This window comes from Macrotis lagotis, chromosome 1 (genome assembly GCF_037893015.1).
Source record: "Macrotis lagotis isolate mMagLag1 chromosome 1, bilby.v1.9.chrom.fasta, whole genome shotgun sequence".
NCBI classification, from domain to species: domain Eukaryota; kingdom Metazoa; phylum Chordata; class Mammalia; order Peramelemorphia; family Peramelidae; genus Macrotis; species Macrotis lagotis.
In genome coordinates, this window is record NC_133658.1 from 754,080,510 (window position 1) to 754,101,362 (window position 20,853).

Consider the following 20,853-nt stretch of genomic DNA (forward strand, 5'->3'; position numbering starts at 1 on the left):
CAGCCCACCTCACAAAAGCAATGAGTTGGTCTATCCTATCTCAGCACGAGACATTTATTGGCCTGGAAAGCTGAGATTTAGTTCTCTATCCCCTGCCCAGCTCTGGCAACTAGATCTGAATTCTGGGCAGGTGGTCAACATCTCAGGAATCCGCTAAAGCAAAACATTTTCCTTTTCCACAGCAGACTTCCTTCAATAACTACCAAGAATTCATTACTGCTGTGAATTGCTTACTCTAGCTAGGCACTAATGGCATTCTGAATTATTTGAGAAATATCAGGCTTCCTATAAATTAGTTTTTAGATATGTTAATAATCAATGGATTGTCTTCAAGAATTTACTCTGTTCCATCTTTCTACTTCAGGCAATCAGTTATCCAAGGCTATCCCACTTTACTCAATGGATGTGATCTTGCAATACATTTGTTGGGTTTTGCTATATCCTAGATACCTGATTTTAAATTTATATTTAATACCTAAAGATGTCTGAAATTTTGTTAAATCAAATCCCACCTTGATAATGTCTCCTGTCTTAATCTCAATTTTATGTAACTTTCAGTTCTAGCTGACAATTAATTGGCAATATATTCTGATTCTTTAACTTCACACTCTCATAGTACAGCCAATTTGACCCTAGGAAAGACTAAACTCTGAATATGATTCTAGACTTATAAAATAGGATAACAATACTTATACTGCCAATCTGGTTGGAATATGTAACTCCAAAGTTCTATTTTATATATATATATATATATATATATATATATATATATATATATATATATGTATGTATATATATATATATATATATATATATATATATATATATATATGATATGAAATCCTTTTCCACAACTCTGTCTTTGAAAAATTGGGATCTATTTTTTATGTGCTATTTTTAATGTATACCCATGCATGTCTACCTTTTAATGATTTCATTTTTGCATTTGATTTATATTCAAGTTCATATTTAGGAAAATGCATTAAATGAATTATAATAATCATTTCATTTATTTCATATACCAGCAGCACCTCGGTCAGCAAAGTCTTTACCTTTTTCTGAAGAGAGAAGTAGTAACTGACATAACGCACTGATTTAGAATGTATTTATTTATAAACCATTTCAGAGAAAAATGACAGAAACCTATTAATGATAATGTATTCTATCTATTTTGCATATTCATATTTATACCAACATATAGACAAAGATAAAGGCCGAGGCACTGGGCTGCACCATGTGTAGAGAACTGTAACTAGAAATAGGTAGACTGAAGTTCAAATCTGGCCTCAGATGCTAACTGTGTGTCCTTTGGGAATTCACTTAACATCTTCCTCCCTTAGTTGATCCATCTTTAAAATGGGGTACTTAAAAAATTATCCTGTCAGGATTGTTGTGAGGTAAAATGAAATATTTGTAAAATACTTTACAAATGGGTCCCTCTCTCCCGCCATGAGAGAGTTTGTGCCATTTATTTAAGATATCTTAGTAAGGGGGTGGAGTCAAGATGGTGGCTTGAAGGCAGGAATTCCTGGAAACATTCCCCCAAAACATTTAAAAGCCATCAAATTATGATTCTAGCCAAAATCTAGAGGGGCAGAACCCACAGAAAGACTGAGTGATACAATTTCCCACTAGGACAACTTAGAAGATCTCTCAGACAGGTCTGTTCCACCAGGACCAGGGGTTGGTAAAAGCCACCTTGCAGCTACAGTTGCAGCACAGCACATCTGGGATGGATGCCTGGATCTGAGGCAGAGGGGACAGTTTAATCATCGGGAATAGACAGAAGAGGTGGTGAGAGAACTCTGAGTGAGTGCACAGCTCTGGCCTCAGAGCATCCTGTGGTGAGAATTTGCAGTAGGAGTTGGCAGAATCACCCAGAATACCCTAAGCTCTCAGCTTGTAAGGGGTTGGGGGGAGACTGCAGAGATCTCTTTGGTATTCCTGGAACAGGACTCAGTTATTTGTCCACACTCAGGTCCAGGTTGCAGTTTGGGCTTCCACACTACCATAGCCCAGCCAGGCCCCTCCTCAAAGTTCCAGGGCAGAAGGGAGGGCCTGAATAGAAGCAAGAGACCTTGGAGGAATTAAGATCCCTGTGGATGGTCCCTTAAACCTCCCAAAACCTTAGAAGCACAGTAAATCAGTCATACACTGAGGAATTGAGCAAACAACAGAAAAAGAAGAAACTGACCATAGAAAATTACTTTGGTCCCATGGAGAACAAAAATGCATACTCAGATCATGACAAAATCTCCAAGAGAAATAGAAAATGTGCTTAGGGTATGGATGAGCTCAAAAAAGACTTTGAAAAGGAATTAAGGGAGGTAGAAGAAAAATTGTGAGGTGAAATGAAAGTGATGCAGATAGATCATGTAAACAAAATCAGCAGCTTTGTGAAATAAATACAAAAAAGCGGAAGAAAATATTATGTTAAAAACTAGTTTAGGCCAAATGGAAAAAACAACACAAAAAGCAAATGAGGACAATACCTTGAAAAAGCAATATTGTCCAGCTGGAAAATGAAATAAAAAGTTTTATGAAGAAAATAGCTCCTTCAAATACAGAAGGGACCTTAAGGAAGCTGATGACTTTGCAAGAACCCAGGAAGAAATAAAACTATACCAAAAAAATTAGGAGAAAACGTGAAATATCTCATTGGAAAAACAACTGATCTTCTAAACAGATCCAGAGGAGATAATTTAAAAATTATTGGCTACCTGAAAATCATGACCAGGAAAAGAGCTTAGATTTCATTTTTCAAGAAATAATACAGTAAAATTTCCCTGCGATCCTAGAAGAAAAGGGTAAAATAGATATTGAGGGAATTCATCAATCACCTCCTGAAAGAGATCCCAAAAGAAAATTCTTCCATGAATATCATAGCCAAATTCTAAAACTCCCAACTCAAAGGAAAAATTCTAAAAGCTGCCAGAAACAAACAGTTCAACTACTGTGGCTCCCTAGTTAGGATTACACAGGATCTGGCAGCATCTACACTGAAGGCTCATAGGACTTGGTATATGATATTCCAGAAGGCAAAAGATCTTGGTTTAAAACTAAGAATCAACTACCCAGTATAACTGAACATTCTCTTTCAGGGGGAAAAGATGGACTTTCAATGAAACAGAGGACTTTCAAACTTTCCTATAGAAACAATCATAGCTGAACAGAAATTTAGATCTTCAAGTACAGGACTCAGGTGAACCATAGAGGGGGTGGATGAGAAGGACTAACTATGATGAACTTAAGGATGTTGAACTGCTTGTATTCCTGCATGGAAAGAAGCTACTGATAACTCATATGAACTTTCTTATTCATAAGAGCAGATAGACGGAGCATATATAGACAAGGAATAGGAAGGAGCTGAATATGATGGTAGAATAAAGTAAAAAAGACTGAGTCAATAGGTAACAAAGGAAAGTACTTGGAGGAAGGGAAAGGACAGGAAGAAGGGGCTAAGATATTTCACATAGGAGTCAAGAGGAAGCTTTTGCAATGCAGTGGAAAGAGAGAAGGTGAGGGGGATGAGTGAGCCTTCATTCTCATCAGAAATGGCTCAGAGAGGAAATAACATACACACTTAATAGGGTATAGAAAACTCTTTCCTAGGGAAAAATGATATGAAAGGGATGGGATAAGGGAGAATGGGGGTAGGGAAGGGGGGTTAGGTGATAGAAGAGAGGGAAGATTGTGGGAGAGAGTACTCAGATAAAACACACTTCTGAACAGGGACAGGATGAAAGGTGAAAGAAAATGGAATAGATGAGAATGTGGAGGAAAAGGGTGGAGGGATATAGAGCTAGTGATAGCAACTGTGAGAAAAATATTGAAGCAACTTTTCTGGTGGACTTATGATGAAGAAGGCAACTCATCCCAAAGACAGAGCCATTGGAAACTGAACACAGACTGAAGCACATTTTTTTTGTCTCTCTTGCTATTCTTGAGGTTTCTCATTCTTTGAGTGGGAGACAAGCATTTGTGATTACTCTCAAAACAAGATTATTGTAATAATATAAAATTAATTACTTAAAAAAAGGATAGCTGACCAAGGAAATTGGAAATATCAATGAGAGGTTTTTAGAGGAAATAAATAGTGGGAGAAGGGCACCATAGGAACAGAGAGATGTTCTAGTATGAGTAAGCCAAGGTGGTGGAAGAGGGGAGATTTGCTAGATGAGAAGACAACTGAGGCATGGTGAGTCAATTCAATAAGAAATTATTATGCAAATATGTGTAAGTCATTCTACTAAACTTTGTGAATTTATTTTAAAAAAGGAAAGATTCCCAACAGGTACTTATCCAGAGGAATCAAAACATTCTTGGTCTTGGCACATTCTGTTCATTGACCTGTCATATTGACAAACATAAAGGGAGGGTTACTATACACAACTCAATTAATATTTTATCATTGCTGAATATCAATAATATTATTAAGTAAACTTATTTTTATTAAATAAAAAAGATGTCTTAATAAAAACCATTTTAATAAGTCTGGAAAAATACTTTACAAATGTCAAGGTTTATGAATATTGCTATTAATACATAAAAATAATATGAGAATGAATGAAGTATAACTTTTTGTTTTTATGTTCTTTTGCAGGGCAATATGGTTTAGTGACTTGCCCAAGGACACAAAGCTAGGTAATGATTGTCTAAGGCTGGATTTGAACTCAGGTCTTCCTGACTCCAGGGCTGGTGCTCTATATTCACTACACCACCTAGCTACCCCAGGAAGTATAACTTTAAGCTAAAACAAGTTAAATCATAACAAAGGAATTGATAGATAATGCTAGTAAAAGCCAACAAAGAGTTAAGGAAGAGTACAGATTGGCCAATGTGTCTAAAATGATCAGTTCTTGTCAATGATGAAGATAGAACTACAACATTTAAATTTCATCACCTTAGGATCCAATATGTTATATAATAATATAGAAATGTACATAAGTAAATTTCTGGTTGGTAAGAAAATAAAACAGACAATAATATGTGAACACAGATATTGAGAAAGAAGAATATAAAGAAGTTCAGAGTAAAAGAATCTTTCAATGTTAAGGTATTATGAACTGATAACCATGGTATATCATGGAAGGCAATATATTCTTTGAAAAGTCTTTTGGTCTTAGACACTTCAGAAATTTGAGTTTTCTTTTCTTTTGAAATTTTCTTACTGTGTGATTATAGGAAAAATCATTTAATATATTTGGAAGTCAGTTTCTCTATCCATTTGAAAAAAGAAGCCTGCACTACCTATATCAAAGGAGTGTGGGGAGAACAGTGTGTTGTATATTTTTGAATTCTATATAAATATGAGCTATTATTATTGGAAAAGAATAGAAAATCATAAAGTACAATATTGCTCAAGAAAATAGCAGCAAATGAGAAGACATTCACAACAATTAGAAATGTGTGTTTTCTCTTCTCTTTAAGCACTACATGAGAATGGTCTTATGCATGCTTCATGGCATCCTTGAAAAAACATGAAAATGATAAGGGAAACATGATTATAAATCAGCTCAAGACATCTTTACTAAAAATATAAGACAAAAATCTTGCTCTTTTTATTTTATGTTATTTGCAAAATAGCATTTGACTTGGTAGTGTTTTCTAAGTAAATGTTAAGATCACAAAAGAATCCATTACAGATGAAACTACATAACATATATACACTATATATGTATGTATATATACATATATATGTCCTTCAACTGTTCTTTTAGCATTAGTATTATATGAAACAGACATACATTTGCAAAAATCTCTTTACCAGTGTCATGTCATGATTATATTGCATAAAATCTCAATGGACTAGGTTTTATATTTTTTTCTTATGGTTCTTTTTCAAGCTTATATTGTGTCAATTCCTGTCAAGATGGCGGAGAGAAGCAGGCACTGTCCTAAGTCTCCTGGCTTTCGCTCAGAACTAATATGAATCAAGTGTCTTAACAGAATTTGGATCCACAAAACCCAGGGGAAGGAAAAACCTTTAAGAACATTAATGAACAATATCTGTCTTAAGGAAACATGGGTGATCAGGGGACAAAGAACAGAGAATCAGCACAGTGGAAGCAGGGTGAGGCTAGGGTACTAACCTGAGAACAGTTGTAGAATCTTTGGCTGTGTGAATGGCAGACAGGTTATTGCCAATGAGGCTGGAAGAAAAGTTCCAGTACACTAGGCCCGAGAGTTCCAGAGTGTGGTTAGACATTGATCTGGTCAGATAACCTGGTCTGGAAGATCAGGGTCATGAGTACTCTATTTTCAATGAAATTCTGGTGTTTCCAGTTGAGGCCCCTCCCTGCCATCCCTGTGGGAGAAAATGATACTTCCCAGAACAAACACACAAATACCTCCCCCCCAATGTGCTCCCAGGCTCAGGTGTGGGCAGCTGGTCTTCCTCAGTGTTAATTGAGGAGTAAGGAGGCTTAACTACATAGTCTGAGGGCCCAACAGACATTGTTCAAGGATAATACGATCCTACTACCCTGCCATCCCCCAGGTCTAGGAAGTGGACTGCAAATCAAGGTCACAAACACTCCAGAGAAAGCAACTAGCACCACCTACTCGTCAGACCACTTGGAGTTAAAATCCCAGTGAGCAAAGCCTCTAGGAATTTCAACAAACAGGTCTGTAAACTAGCCCCTCTCATAACACTTTTCCTAGGAAAAGAAGAAAAGCTAACAGAAAGGGGGATCCATCAAAAGCTAACTTGAAGACAAAGATCCTAACTCAGAGAGATCTAGAACTTCTGAGGAGAATATGAATTCATCTCCAGCCCAGAAAGACTTCTTAAAAGAGATCAGAAGGAGTTTAAAAATCAAAAGGAGGGGCAGTTAGGTGGTGCAGTGGATAAAGCACCGACACCGGAGTCAGGCAGACTTGAATTCAAATCTGGCCTCAGACACTTAATAATTACCTAACTGCGTGACCTTGGGCAAGTCACTTCTACCTGTTGCTTTGCAAAAGTCAAAGGGAAAAATTGGGAAAAGAAATGTAAAAGAAAATTAACATCTTGCAACACAAAAGCAAATCCTTGGAAAATACAATTGTACAAGTGCAAAAAGAGAATAATTTTCTCAAAACCACAATTGGGCAAATGGAAAACTCCTTCAAAATTAGAATTGACCAATTGGAAAAGGAGTTGCAAAAGGTAAATGAAGAAAATTCTTCTCTACAAAAATAATGGAATCTGTGGAAACTAATGACTTCATGAGAAAACAAGAATCTGTTAAACAAAAACAGAAAAATGAAAAAAATAAAAGAATATGTATGTAAAATATCTCATCGGCAAAATAACTGATCTATAAAATAGATCCAGGAGAGACAACTTAAAAATCTCTGGGCTTCTTGAAAACATTGAGAACAAAAAAAAACTGGATTCAATACTTCAGGATTTAGTGAAGGAGAGCTGTATTGATATCATGGAAGCATAGATCAAAATGGTTATTGAAACAATACATCAATCCACTCCTGAAGGGGATCCCAAAATAAAAGGGCCAAGGAATATTGTGGTCAAATTCTGGAACTATCAGATAAAAGAGGAAAATCCTTCAAGCAGCCAGAAAGAAACAATTTAGATACCAAAGAGCCACAGTAAGGATTATATAGGACCTTGCTACATCAACAGGAAGGGATTGAAGGGCCTGGAATATGATTTTTCAAAGAGCAAGAGCTTGGAATACAGCCAAGGATTCACTATCCATAAAAACTAAGCTTTTTCTTCCAGGGGAAAAAATGGACATTTAACAAAATAGGAGACTTCCAACTTTTCCTTATGACAAGATCAGAGCTAAATAGAAAATTTGGACTTCAAACAGGGGACTCAAGAGATAAATGAAAAGGTTAAAAAAGGGAAAAGATTAAAAACTACTATCCAATGTGATGAATCTGGTATATCGCCACCTGCAAGAACGATTCTCATAACTCATGAGAATTGAAACTCTATTAGAGAGAGTATACTTAGCTGGAAATAAAGGACACTCAATGATTCATCTGTGACTCTGATAGAGTGATTTATAAACAAGATCTCCTTAAAAAGGGGGGACAGTAAAGAGATGGGAGGATGGAAAGGACTGAATGAGATAAATCACATTACAGGAAGTGGTAAAAAGGCCCTATTGCAATCAAGGGGAAGGAGGAGGAGGTAAGGACCACCTCAATCTTACTATCATTAGACTTGGCTCAAAGAAGGACTAACATACACACACTCACTTAAGTTAGGAAACTTATTTTACCTTTCTAATATTAAAAGAGGGAAAGGGGAAGGGGGAATAAAAGAGGAACTAATAGAAGGAACAGAAGGAAGAAAGGGGAAAAGGGAAAGGGGAGGCACCTTGGATATAAGGGGGGGAACACACAGAAGAAGATGATATTCAGAAGCAAAATACTGGATAATATGAAAAAAGGGAAAAATACAAACAGAGGGAAGATAGCTAAAGACTTAGTAATTATAACTTGAATTGTAAATGGAATGAACTCTTCCATAAAACATAAATGAATAAAAGAGTAGATAAAAAACAGAATTCTATAACATCTTTCTTTCAAGACACTCATTTGAAGCAGAGAGATACATATACAGTAAAGGTAAGGCTGAAATGGAATATATTTTGCTTCAGCAGAAGTGAAAAAAGAAGTCCTGATCTCAGACAAAACAACTGTAAAAAAAAAAGATATCATTAAAAGAGACAAGGAAGAGAGGCAGCGCTGGGTGCAGTGGGCCGAGCTGGGGACTGGGCTGCCATGGGGGACGTGGAGAAGGGCAAGAAGATCTTTGTACAGAAGTGCGCCCAGTGCCACACGGTGGAGAAGGGCGGCAAGCACAAGACCAGCCCCAACCTGCATGGGCTCTTCGGCCTCAAGACGGGCCAGGCGGTGGGCTTCTCCTCCACCGATGCCAAAAAGATCAAAGGGATCACCTGGGGAGAGGACACCTTGATGGAGTACCTGAGCCCCAAGAAGTACATCCCTGGCAAGAAGATGATCTTCACAGGCATCAAGAAGAAGGGGGAGAGGGCCGACTTGATAGCCTACCTGAAGAAGGCCACCAACGAGTAATGCCTATCCGCCACCTTATTTATTTTCAAAAGCAGCCGATGAGACTTCTTTCCTTTTTGTACGTGTAACGTAACGACCCTATTTAAATTGGTTTCATCGACCTGAGCATTTCTATCATGAATGGCTGTTCTAATAGAGAAATTATGTAGATTAGGTAGGCTTGGGTTTAGATAAGAAATGATCCCTTCTCTCTGTTTCAGGCATAAGTCCAGTTACAACCAAGCTGTCACACTTGAATGTTTATTTTAAAGGATTTAGGCAACTTTTTTTTTTAAAGCAAAGGCTATGTGCCCCACGGCTTAGAAAAGTTTTAATTGAATCTGGCTTCTTTAACCAAACTATGGAGAAAGCCTACTTAATAATTGCATATGACTTTTACCTGTTATGGGTTTTTGGGGGTGAGGGAATTGTTCTGGGGGGGGGGTTATGCCCCAGCCTGTCCAAAGGCCAGTCCTATTGAATCCATCTTAAGTTCCCTAACTTTGTGCATAAGTAACTTAATTACAATGATTTCATTAAATACAGCCCTTAACTTGGAAGGCATTTCAGTGTACTGTCTAAGGAATGAATAAAGGTAATCCCATCACTGCAGGAGTTCAGTTGGAGATAGGATCTCCTGACTTGCTAAGTACCTGTTTTGGAGACTTGTTGAATTGAAAGATTACAGACATGTTCTTAGTATGTGAATAGCAGTGGTATATTTACTTGGAGTGTCTGGTTTAGGGATGTACCATTAGTACTCCATCTGTAGCCATACTTAAAACTTAATGCAGTTGGAGGATACAGTTGTATCGAGATGTGCCATTAGTGCATCCATGGTTACCCCCAAAACTTGATTCAGCAATTAAACATTTGTGAATATAAAAAAAGAGACAAGGAAGGAAATTACATACTCCTAAAAGGTACCATAGACAAGAAAACAATTTCAATACTACATATATATGAACCAAGTGATATAACACCCAAATTCTCATAGGAGAAGCTGAATGAGTTACATAGACAACAAAACTCTACTGATGAGAGAACTCAACCTCCCTCTCTAAGATTTAGATAAATCTAACCAAAAAATAAGCAAGAAGGAACTTAAGGAGGTAAATAGAGTACTAGAAAGCTTAGTCATGATAGAGCTTTGAAGAAAATTGAATGGGGATAGAAAAGAATATACTTTGTTTCCTGCAGTACATGGCACACAAAACTTGATCATATACTAAGGCATAAAAGCCTCATATTCAAATGCAGAAAGGTAGAAACAGTGAATACTTCCTTCTCAGAGCATAATGCAATAAAAATCAACTGTAATAATGGACCATGGAGATCAAGGCAGTTATTAGGGGATATATTATATCTTTAAAAATTTACATGGGGGCAGCTAGGTGGCACAGTGGTTAGAGCACCGGCCTTGGAGTCAGGAGTACCTGGGTTCAAATCTGACCTCAGACACTTAGTAATTACCTAGCCGTGTGGCCTTGGGCAAACCACTTAACCCCATTGCCTTGAAAAATCTAAAAACAAAAATTTACATGAATAAGATATAGAATGAGGAAATCAATGAACTAAGTATGCAACTAAAAATTAGAGAAAGATCAAATTAAAAGCTCCCAATTAAACACCAAATTAGAAATTATAAAAATTACATGAGAAATTAATAAAAATCAAAAGCAAGAAAATTGTTGAAATAATAAATAAAACCAAGAGTTGGTTTTATAAAAAAAACAATAAGACTAAAACACTTTGATTAATTTGATTTTAAAAAAAGAAGAAAAAACCAAATTACAAGTATCATAAATGAAAAAGGTGAACTCACCGCCAATGAAAAGGAAATTAAAGTAATAATTTGTAACTACTTTGTCCAACTGCATGCCAATAAATTTGGTAATTTAAATAAAATGGATGTATATTTCCAAAAATAATAGTTGCCCAGGTTAAATGAAGAGGAAATTAAATACCTAAATAACACTTATCTCAGAAAATGAAACTCAACTAGCCTAAGAAAATATCCTCAGGGTCAGATGGATTTGTAAGTGAATTCAATCAAACATTTAAGGAACAATTGATTCCTATTCCATATAAACTCTTTGGAAAAATAGATCAAGATGGAACTCTGCCTATGACGCCAATATGATGCTGATACCTAAACCAGGAAGAGTCAAAACAGACAAAGAAAATTGTAGACTAATTTTTGCAAATAAATTTCAAATAAATATAATGCAAAAATCTTAAGTAAAATCTTAACAAATCTATTACAGCAAGTTTGTCACTAGTATAATCTACTGTGACCAAAAGAGGATTTTTCCCAAGAATGCAGGGTTGGTGCAATATTAAGAAAACTTTCAGTATAATTGACTATATCAAAAATAAACCTTACAGAAATCATATGATTATCTCAATAGATGCTGAGAAAGTATTTGACAAATTACAGCACCCATTCCTACTACAAACACTAGAGAGCATAGGAATAAATGGATTGTTCCTTAGAATGATAAGCAGTATCTATCTGAAACCATAAACAAGCAATATATACAATGGGGATAAGTTAGAGGCATTTCCAATAATATCAGGTGTGAACAAGAATGCCCAATATCACCTATGCTATTCATTATCATACTAGAAATGTTAGTTTCAGCAATAAGAGAAGAAGAATAATTTGAATGAATTAGAAATGGGAAGGAAGAAACAAAACTCGCACTCTGCAGATGATGTGATGATATACCTAGAAAATCCTAAAAAATCATCTAAAAAAGTAATGGAAATGATTAGCAACTTTAGCACAGTCTCAGGATATAAAGTAACCCCACACAATCCTTAGTATTTCTATATATTATTAATAAAAGTTATAAAGAGAAATCCCATTTAAAATAACATCAGACAATATAAAATACTTGGGGATCTACCTGCCATGGCAGACTCAGAAACTCTATGAAAACTACTAAAAAACACTTTTCACACAAATAAAATCATATTTAAATAACTGGGAAAATATCAATATCTCATGGATAGGCTGAGCTAATATAATAGAAAGGACAATTCTACCTAAATTAAATGACTTATTTAGTGTCTTACCAAGCAAATTTCAAAAAAAAATTAATGAGCTAGAAAAAAATTGTAACTAAATTCATATGGAGAAATAAAAAGTCAAATAAACTAAGGATTAATGAAAAAAAGTGCAAAATAAGTTGGCTTAGTCTTACCAGATATAAAGTTATATTATAAAGCAGCAGTCATCAAAACTGTTTGTATTGGCTAAGAAGCAGAGTTGTGAATCAGTGGAAAAGATTAGGTGCAAAGGAGACAGTAGGAAATGATTATATTAATCTGCTATTTGATCAACCTAAAGAGTCCTGCTTCTGAGATAAGGACTCTCTCTTTAATAAAAACTTTTAGGAAAATTGGAAGTTAGTAGGGCAGAAGCTTGGATTAGACCAACATCTCACACCTTATACCAAGATAAGATGAAAATGGGTGCAGGATTTAGATATAAACGACAATATTATAAGCAAATTAGAAGATCAAGGAATAGTTTGTTTGCCTGTCAGATCTATGAAAAGGGAAGCAGTTTATGGACCAAGGAAGAGATGCAGAACATCATTAAAAACAAACTGAATAATATTGATTACATTATATTAAAAAGCTTTTGAACAAACAAAATTCCTGTAACCAAGATCAAAAGAAATGTAGGAAATTGGTAAACAATTTTTCAACTAGTATTTTTGAGAAAGGACTAATTTCTAAAATATATAGAGAATATAAAAAAACAAGCCATTCCCCAATTGACAAATGGTAAAAGGATATGCAAAGACGATTTACAGATGAGGAAATTAAAGCTAGCCATAGTCATACAAAAATTGCTCTAAATCATTATTGATTGGAGGAATGCAAATTGAAGCATCTCTGAGGTACTACCTCTCAGATTGGCCAATATGACCAGAAAAGACAATGATCAACATTGAAAGGGATGTGGGAAATCTGAGACACTAATGCAATGTTGGTGGAGATGTGAACTGATCCAACCTTTCTGTAGAGCAATTTGGAATTATGCCCAAAGGGCAATAAAAATTTGCATACCCTTTGATCCAGCAATACATGTACTGTGTCTATACCCTGCAGAGGTCTTGAAAAAGGGTAAAAACATCACTTGTACAAAGATATTCATAGCAACCCTATTTGTGTTAGCAAATAATTGGATATTGAGTGTCCATCAGTTGGGGAATGACTGAAAAAATTGTGGTTTATGTATGTTATGGAACTCTATTGTTCTATTAGAAATCAGGAGGAATAGGATTTCAAAGAGGCCTGGAAAGACTTGTATGAACTGATGCTGAGTGAGGTGAGCCAAACCAGGAGAACAGTGTACACCCTAACAGCAACATGGGGGGTGATAATCAGCCTTAATGGACTTGCTCATTCCATCAGTGCAATAATCAAGAACAAATTTAGAGTACCTGCAATGGAGAATCATTTCTATCCAGAGAACGAATGTGGAGTTTAAAAAGAGACCAAACATTATTATCTTGAATTTAAAAAAAAAAGTTGTCTTATGTACTACATAATTTTGCTATCTCTAATATTTTATTTTTTCCTCAAGGATATGATTTATCTCTCTACACATTCAATTTTAATCAATGTATAGCATGGAGACAATTTGGAGATAATCAGACTGGATTCTGTGGGAGGGAAAGGGAGAGAAGCGAAGGTAGGGGGAAATGTGTGAAATTCAAACTTTATTAAAAATGATAGATAGAAACTACTATTTTATATAATTGGAAAACAAATAAAATATATAATAAAAAAATCACAAAACAAAAAAAAAGGTTATATTGTGTTGTTTGTATCAATCAACTGGAACACTATATGATCTCCTTAAAGGAGGATGTCACTCAAAATACATAGATCTTGTGATCCATATAAGGAAAAATTAAGGGGATACAGACTACCTATTGATCAAATTGCAACATGCTGATATATGGATCAATAATTGGGTCCATTCATCAGTAAAAATACTTGGAGAGTCACAGGATTATTAGCTGAACCCTTACAAAATCTGAGAAAGAAAACCAATTGTCCACATTTGTAAAAATTTTGCAGCACTTTTCATTGATTCCAAGATGCTCCCTACCTCCAAAGACTTTAAAATGAGATTCTCCTGATTATCAACAAATAAATAGGAGAAAAACAAAAGAGAGGAAAAGAAAATGGCAAATAAAGAAAAAATATAGAAAGAAATGGAATATAATTTCAAGAAAATATTTTCTATCTGGGAAGACAACCTGTGTTTATATATGATGTAGGCAAAAACAAGAGAGTAAAGAAGGATGCTAACATTTTAGAGGAAAGAGGACAGAGGCAGAAAAGGCAATGTTTAAAAGGTGGTCCTGTGATGTTATATGGTTGTGACTTAGGAAAGATCATGATCTCAGGAGAATAAAAAATGTAGCTGACCCAAAAGACAATGGAAAGATACATTATAGGCATAAATGTACATTACAAACTATTAATTTTATGACATCAAATATTTCATCAAGCATATGATCTATAGTATGTTATAGTGGGGAAAAATTAGCAATAGGGGAGATTATAGGCTCAAATTCTGGCACTGACATACTAGTTTGTTTTTTAAAATGTTTTAATTTAATTCCTTAAATAAAAATATTTACAATACACATAAAATACTGACATTAACTCAAATAGTCTGAGTTTCAAATTCTCTTGTCCTATTCTCCTCCTTTGCAAAGCAAGAAATTTGATGATACATGTGATGACTGAAACTTCTATGATTTTAGATACATTAACCTTCATAGATTTGTCTCCTTCATATGCAAAATGACAGAATATGAACTTCATACCTTTTAACATTCTTATCTAGCTTAAAATCAATTATCTTAAAATATCCTGAAATGGATGTAGGCAGGTTATGAAGTAAAAAATAAAGATTATCAGATGTACAGTTATGCTATTCATGAAATATTAAGAGATAAAAAGAAGTCCTCAAGTTTAATAGACTTTATATGGAAGATTTATGGGAGGTAATGGATAAAAATTGGAAAAAGAATCATGGGCATATTGTAATCTGCAACAGTGGAAGGTATGCCTACATCAATGATGTCACAGATTTATCAAAGTAGAAAATAAATTATAATTCTTTTTCTGGTCTCCAATCTATTTAGAGAGCTAAAAGAACCTTGTGAAGCAAATTGGTTTAATATTCTTTTTCCAAAAAATAAATTTATCTGATTAATAGGTTAGATTTTTACATATTGCATTTTCTTAAAAGTCTGCCAACAATAGTATAGTTAACCTGGGAAACCAAATCTTACACTTAAAGCAAAAGAATATTTTAGAAATCCAAGGAACCATTTAGATCATGTCCTCTAACCCACTTAAGCTAGATAAGGAAATCTGTAGATTACTTCTCCAAAGACAAATTTACTTGTCCAAAATTAGAATGTTAATTCAAGATCCAAGATGGCAAAGATCTAATATTTTCGTCTCCCAAACATAACACCATACTCTGTACAATATCTGAATTCAATAACTATTTGTTGAATCGAATTGAACTGAATAGAATTGAATGAAACTAAATTAAGATAATTGTCCTTTAGAAATTGAACTGGTAACTTATTTTCTCACTTCAAGCAAAAAACTCAACCACCATTCAAATCTGTCGAAACTTAAGAGAAAATTTAGCAGAATTAAACATGGTATTTTTTATAAGAACTAGTTCTAGCACCCTTACTGCTTTGTGTTTAATTCTAAAGAGAAGGAATCATGATTACATTAAATGGGTTTTTACCACAACCACCTCTTTGCCAGAAACATAAATACTAAAATGTTCAGTCATCTGAAAAGAGTTGTAAAGCTTTAGAAATGGATTGAGAGCATTAACATGTTGATCTGGATTATCATCAGGGAGCAAGGACGTGCCACTTGAAATAGTAGTCAATTCTTAAAGTTGACGACAGAGCCAACCAATGAGCACTTAGTACTCAATTGTGCATTAATGAGATGTACATAGAGATGTTTGTGTGTAGGGGAGGAGGTAGAGAGGAAGTGTCTGTGGCTGAAAGTAGTTAAAAATAAAAGCACTCTTTCCCTCTCTATGTGTTCATGCAGTTTTAATTCCACTTCTGTTCATATGAATCTCTAATTTTAATTAGAATGGCTTTAATATTTCTACTTTGCCTCTAGACTTTTAAAATATGCCAAATGCAGAAGAGACTAAAGTAGAATTTCTCATGTTACCTCATCATATCACTTAGACTATAATAGTTATGCTTCCAGTCAATCTGTTTCATCCTTCCTCACTCCCCAATTTCAAAATTTGATTGCAGTTAGCTCATTTCCATTTGGTAGAGCAAGCAGGTTATTCTTTTCTGATATAAGCTATTAAGCATCCTTAACTACTAAGAGTAGCACCTTTGGAAAACCAGATGCTTGGAAGCCTGTTGCTATGATTTCAATAGACACTCTTCTTCAGTAGCAACAAGTATGATCCCATTTTATCTTTCATTTAGTCTACGATGATTGGTGAACCATAATTAGGTATAATTTCATAGAAACCCAGAGTTCAAAAGTGCCTTTGGAGTCATCTATATTAGCACCATGGTCAGAGGATGTAATTCCTACAATCTAGGCAATAAGGCCAGGAATGGAGCCTACAAATGAAAGTGCTATAAAAATATTGTCATTGGTGGCAAGACCCTGGTTACCACAGATATTTAATTAGAAAGATGGACTTTTCATCAAAACTATTTGGTACTGGCTAAGAAATAGAGTAGTAGATCAGGGGAATAGATTAGGTACAAACAAAGAGTAGTAAATGACTATAGTAATTTGTTTTTGATAAACCCAAAGATTCCAGGTTCTAGAATAAGAACTCACTCTTTGATTAAAAACTACTAGGAAAACTGGCAGAAATTGGGCATAGAACACCAAGAAAAAGTCAAAATGGGTACTGGATTTAGACATAAAAGATGATATCAGCAATCAATTAGGAGAACAAGGAATCAGATCTATGAAAAAGGGAACAATTTATGACCAAAGAAATTATAAATAAAAAGTGAATATTTTTAATTACATTAAATTTATCTTTTTTTTCATAAACCAAACCAATGTAACTAGGATTAATAGGAATGCTTTAGAGGGTAGCTAGGTGGTGCAGTGGATAGAGTACCAGCCCTGGAGTCAGGAGTACCCGAGTTCAAATCTGGCCTCAGACACTTAATAATTACAAAGCTGTGTGGCCTTGGGTAAGCCATTTAGCTCCATTGCCTTGCAAAAAAAAAAAAACTAACTAAAAAATAAAAATAATTTTTTTTAAAAAAAAGGAATGGGGGGACAGAGCCAAGATGGTGACATGAAGGGATCCAGTCTTAGGAGCTCTCTGATAAAACTCATAAGTTAAGGACTCTAACTAAACTTTTGAGAGACAGAACCCACAAAGGGACCCAGTGAGGCAGTTCTCCTACTCAAGGTAACCTGGAAAAGAGCAGAAAGGCTCTGCTCCTCAGGGTCGGAGGGGCGGCTTGCTGGAGGGGCAGCCTGCCAGAGCAAAAGAACTTCAGCCTACCGGAGGCAGCCCCAGGGTGCTGGGAGCCGGGGCTCACGGCAGTGGGGAAGTCTCCTGAGCTGCACCCCAGGGAGCACCAGGCACAAAGTGGGGGAACAGCGGGGGCCCTCTACCAGAGTGAGCACATGGAGCCCAGCCCTCAGGGCACACAGCAAGCAGCTTGGTCTTTTGGCAGCCCAGAGCAGGAAACAGAAGCAGGAGGAGCCAATAAGCAGGAGCCCCCAGGGCATGAGCCCATTGAGCTGAGGGAGGGGAGTGAAGAGAGACTGCTGAGCTCTGTCCTCTGCCCCTGGAACAGGACTCTGGCGCTCTGACCACATTCATATCCTCATCACAGTCTAGGCCACCCCCATAGAACAACAGACCCCCCCCCACCTCAGCCCCTTGGCAGAGGGGGGAGCTTATGGTCATTCACAGACCAGGAGGGAGGACAGAGCCTCACACACTGAGACCCTTGTGGGAGTGTCCCAAAAGCTCAGGAAGCACCCCCAAAACCAGGCCCAGGCTGGGAAAATGAGCAAGCAGAGAAACAAGAGGAAGACCATTGAGAAATATTTTGCAAATGAGCCCAAGAAGGATCAAAATACTCAGTCTGAAGATGAGGAAGCACAAGCTCCTGCATCTAAAGACTCCAAGAAAAACAGAAATTGGGCTCAGGCTATGACAGAGCTCAAAAAAGACTTTGAAAATCAAATGAGGGAGTTAGAAGAAAAACTGGGAAAAGAAAGGAGAGAGATGCAGGAAAAACATGAAAATGAAGTCAGCAGCTTAGTCAAGGAAATCCAAAAAAATGCTGAAGAAAATAGCATGCTAAAAACCAGCTTAGATCAAATGGATAAAACAGTTCAAAAAGTTATTGAGGAGAAGAATGCTTTAAAAAGCAAAATTGGCCAGATGGAAAAAGAGATAAGAAAACTCTCTGAGGAGAACAAATCCTTCAGACAAAGACTAGAATTCAGGGAGATTGATGAATTTACCAGAAATCAGGAATCAATTCTTCAAAACCAAAAAAATGAAAAATTAGAAGAAAATGTGAAATATCTCATTGAAAAAACAACTGATATAGAAAACAGACTTAGGAAAGATAATTTAAAAATTATTGGAATACCTGAAAGTCATGATCAGGAAAAGAGCCTTAACATCATTTTCAAAGAATTACTACAGGAAAATTTCCCTGATATTCTAGAAGCAGAGGGCAAAATAGAAATGGAGAGAAACCACTGATCCCCCTGAGAAAGAGATCCCAAAAAACCAACCCCTAGGAATATTATAGCCAAGTTCCAGAACTCCCAAGTCAAAGAGAAAATATTACAAGCAGCCAGAAGGACACAATTCAAATATCATGGAGCTGCAGTCAGGATCACACAGGACTTAGCAGCTACTACATTGGAAGCTCATAGGACTTGGAATACAATATACCAGAAGGCAAAAGAGCTTAGAATGCAGCCAAGAATGAACTACCCAGCAAGGCTGAATGTCTTCTTCCAGGGAAAAAGATGGACTTTCAATGAACCAGGGGAATTTCAAATGTTCCTTTTGGAATGGCCAGAGCTGAACAGAAAGTTTGATCTTCAGATACAGGACTCAGGTGAAGCGTGGAGATTGGACGAGAGGGGGGAAATATGAGGGACTTAATGAGGATGAACTGCATGTATAGAAAAATGATACTGATAATATTTATATGAACCTTCTCAGTTAATAGAGCAGGTCGAGGTAGCTTTTATAGTTGAAGCACAGGAGAAAGCTGAATTTGAAGATAAAATATGGTATAAAAATGGAGTCAATAGAAAAAAAGGGAAATGGAATGGGAGAAAGAAAAAGGAGAGGGGGAATAGTCCAAGATATTTCACATAATAAGATTTATTTTATTACAATGAGCCATTGCAATGATATGGAAGGGGGGAGGCAAGGGGGAATGAGGGAACCTTTGCTCTCATCAGAGATGGCTAGGAGAGGAAACAGCAAATATACTCAATGGGGTATAGGCATCTGGAGTAAGAAGGAGAGGGGAGCAGGGGGAAGGGGTGGGGATGTGAATAAAGGAGGAGAGGATGGACCATGTGGGGAGAGTTGTCAGATATAACACATTTTCTTTTTTTACTTCTTGCAAGGGGCTGGAATTGGAAGGCCTGCCCAAGACCATAGGGCCAGGTGGATTCTGGGCCTAAGGGGTGGTATGGGAGTTCAGGGCTTCTTGGCCTCAGGACCAGGGATCTGTCTGCTGCACCACTCAGCGACCCTACAGCAGAGTCAGAATGAAAGGAGAGAGAAAATATAGTACATGGTAGTGGAGAAATAAGAAAGGAGGGAGTTGCGATCAGCAATGGCAATGTTGGAAAAATATGGAAGTAACTTTTGTGATGGACTTATCATAAAGAATGTGATCCACCCATGACAGAGTTGTTGGTGTTTGAACAAAGACTGAAGCACATTTTTGTTATTATTATTATTTGGGGGAGGGTTCAGGACAAGTGGGGCTGGGTGGCCTGCCTGGGGCCACATAGCAGGGTGATCTTTGGGTGTCTGGGGCCGGATTTGGATCCAGGTGCTCCTGGCTCAAGGGCCAATGCTCTTTCTGCCACCCAGCCACCCCTACTATTATTACTATTTTATTTTATTTTGGGTCTTTTTTGTCTTCTTTTTGGTTTTTGCAGGGCAGTGGGGATCGGATGGCTTGCATGTCACATGGCTGGGTGATTGTTGGGTTTACGAGGCTGGATATGGACTCGGGTGCTCATGGTTCCAGGGCTGGTGCTTTGTCCATTGCGCCTGGCCATACCTATAATTATTACTATTATTTTTTTTATTTTAATTTTTTTCTCTCCCCTTTACTTTCTTCACCCAAGCAAGTCTATCTGTATTCATGGGGGGAGGGGTATTTTGTTTACTTGTAAACAAGAATATTTTATTAATGTAAAAAACATTTGTACAAAATAAGAATAAAAAAATAAATTAAAAAAAGGAATGCTTTAAATTGGGAAATAGTTTTTAAAACTAGTGTTTCTGACAAAGGACTCATTTCTAAAATATAAAGAGAACTGAGTCAAATTCATAAGAAAATATCATTCCCCAATTAATAAATGATCAAAGTATATGGAAAGGCAATTCTCAGATGAAGAATTTAAAGCTTTTCACAATCATATGAAAAATTGCTCTAAATAATTATTGTTTAGAGAAATGCAAATTAAAACAACTTTGAGGTCCCACATCACAACTATCTATCAGATTGGCCAATA

At 36.3% G+C, this 20,853-nt stretch overlaps 1 protein-coding gene across 1 annotated transcript; it reads left to right on the forward strand.

The window, feature by feature from the left end:
- Positions 1 to 8,739: 8,739 nt before the first annotated feature.
- Positions 8,740 to 9,054, forward strand: LOC141487793 (cytochrome c-like). The gene has a single exon (XM_074187336.1). The coding sequence runs from the start codon at positions 8,740 to 8,742 to the stop codon at positions 9,052 to 9,054; it is 315 nt and encodes a 104-aa protein (XP_074043437.1).
- Positions 9,055 to 20,853: the final 11,799 nt, after the last annotated feature.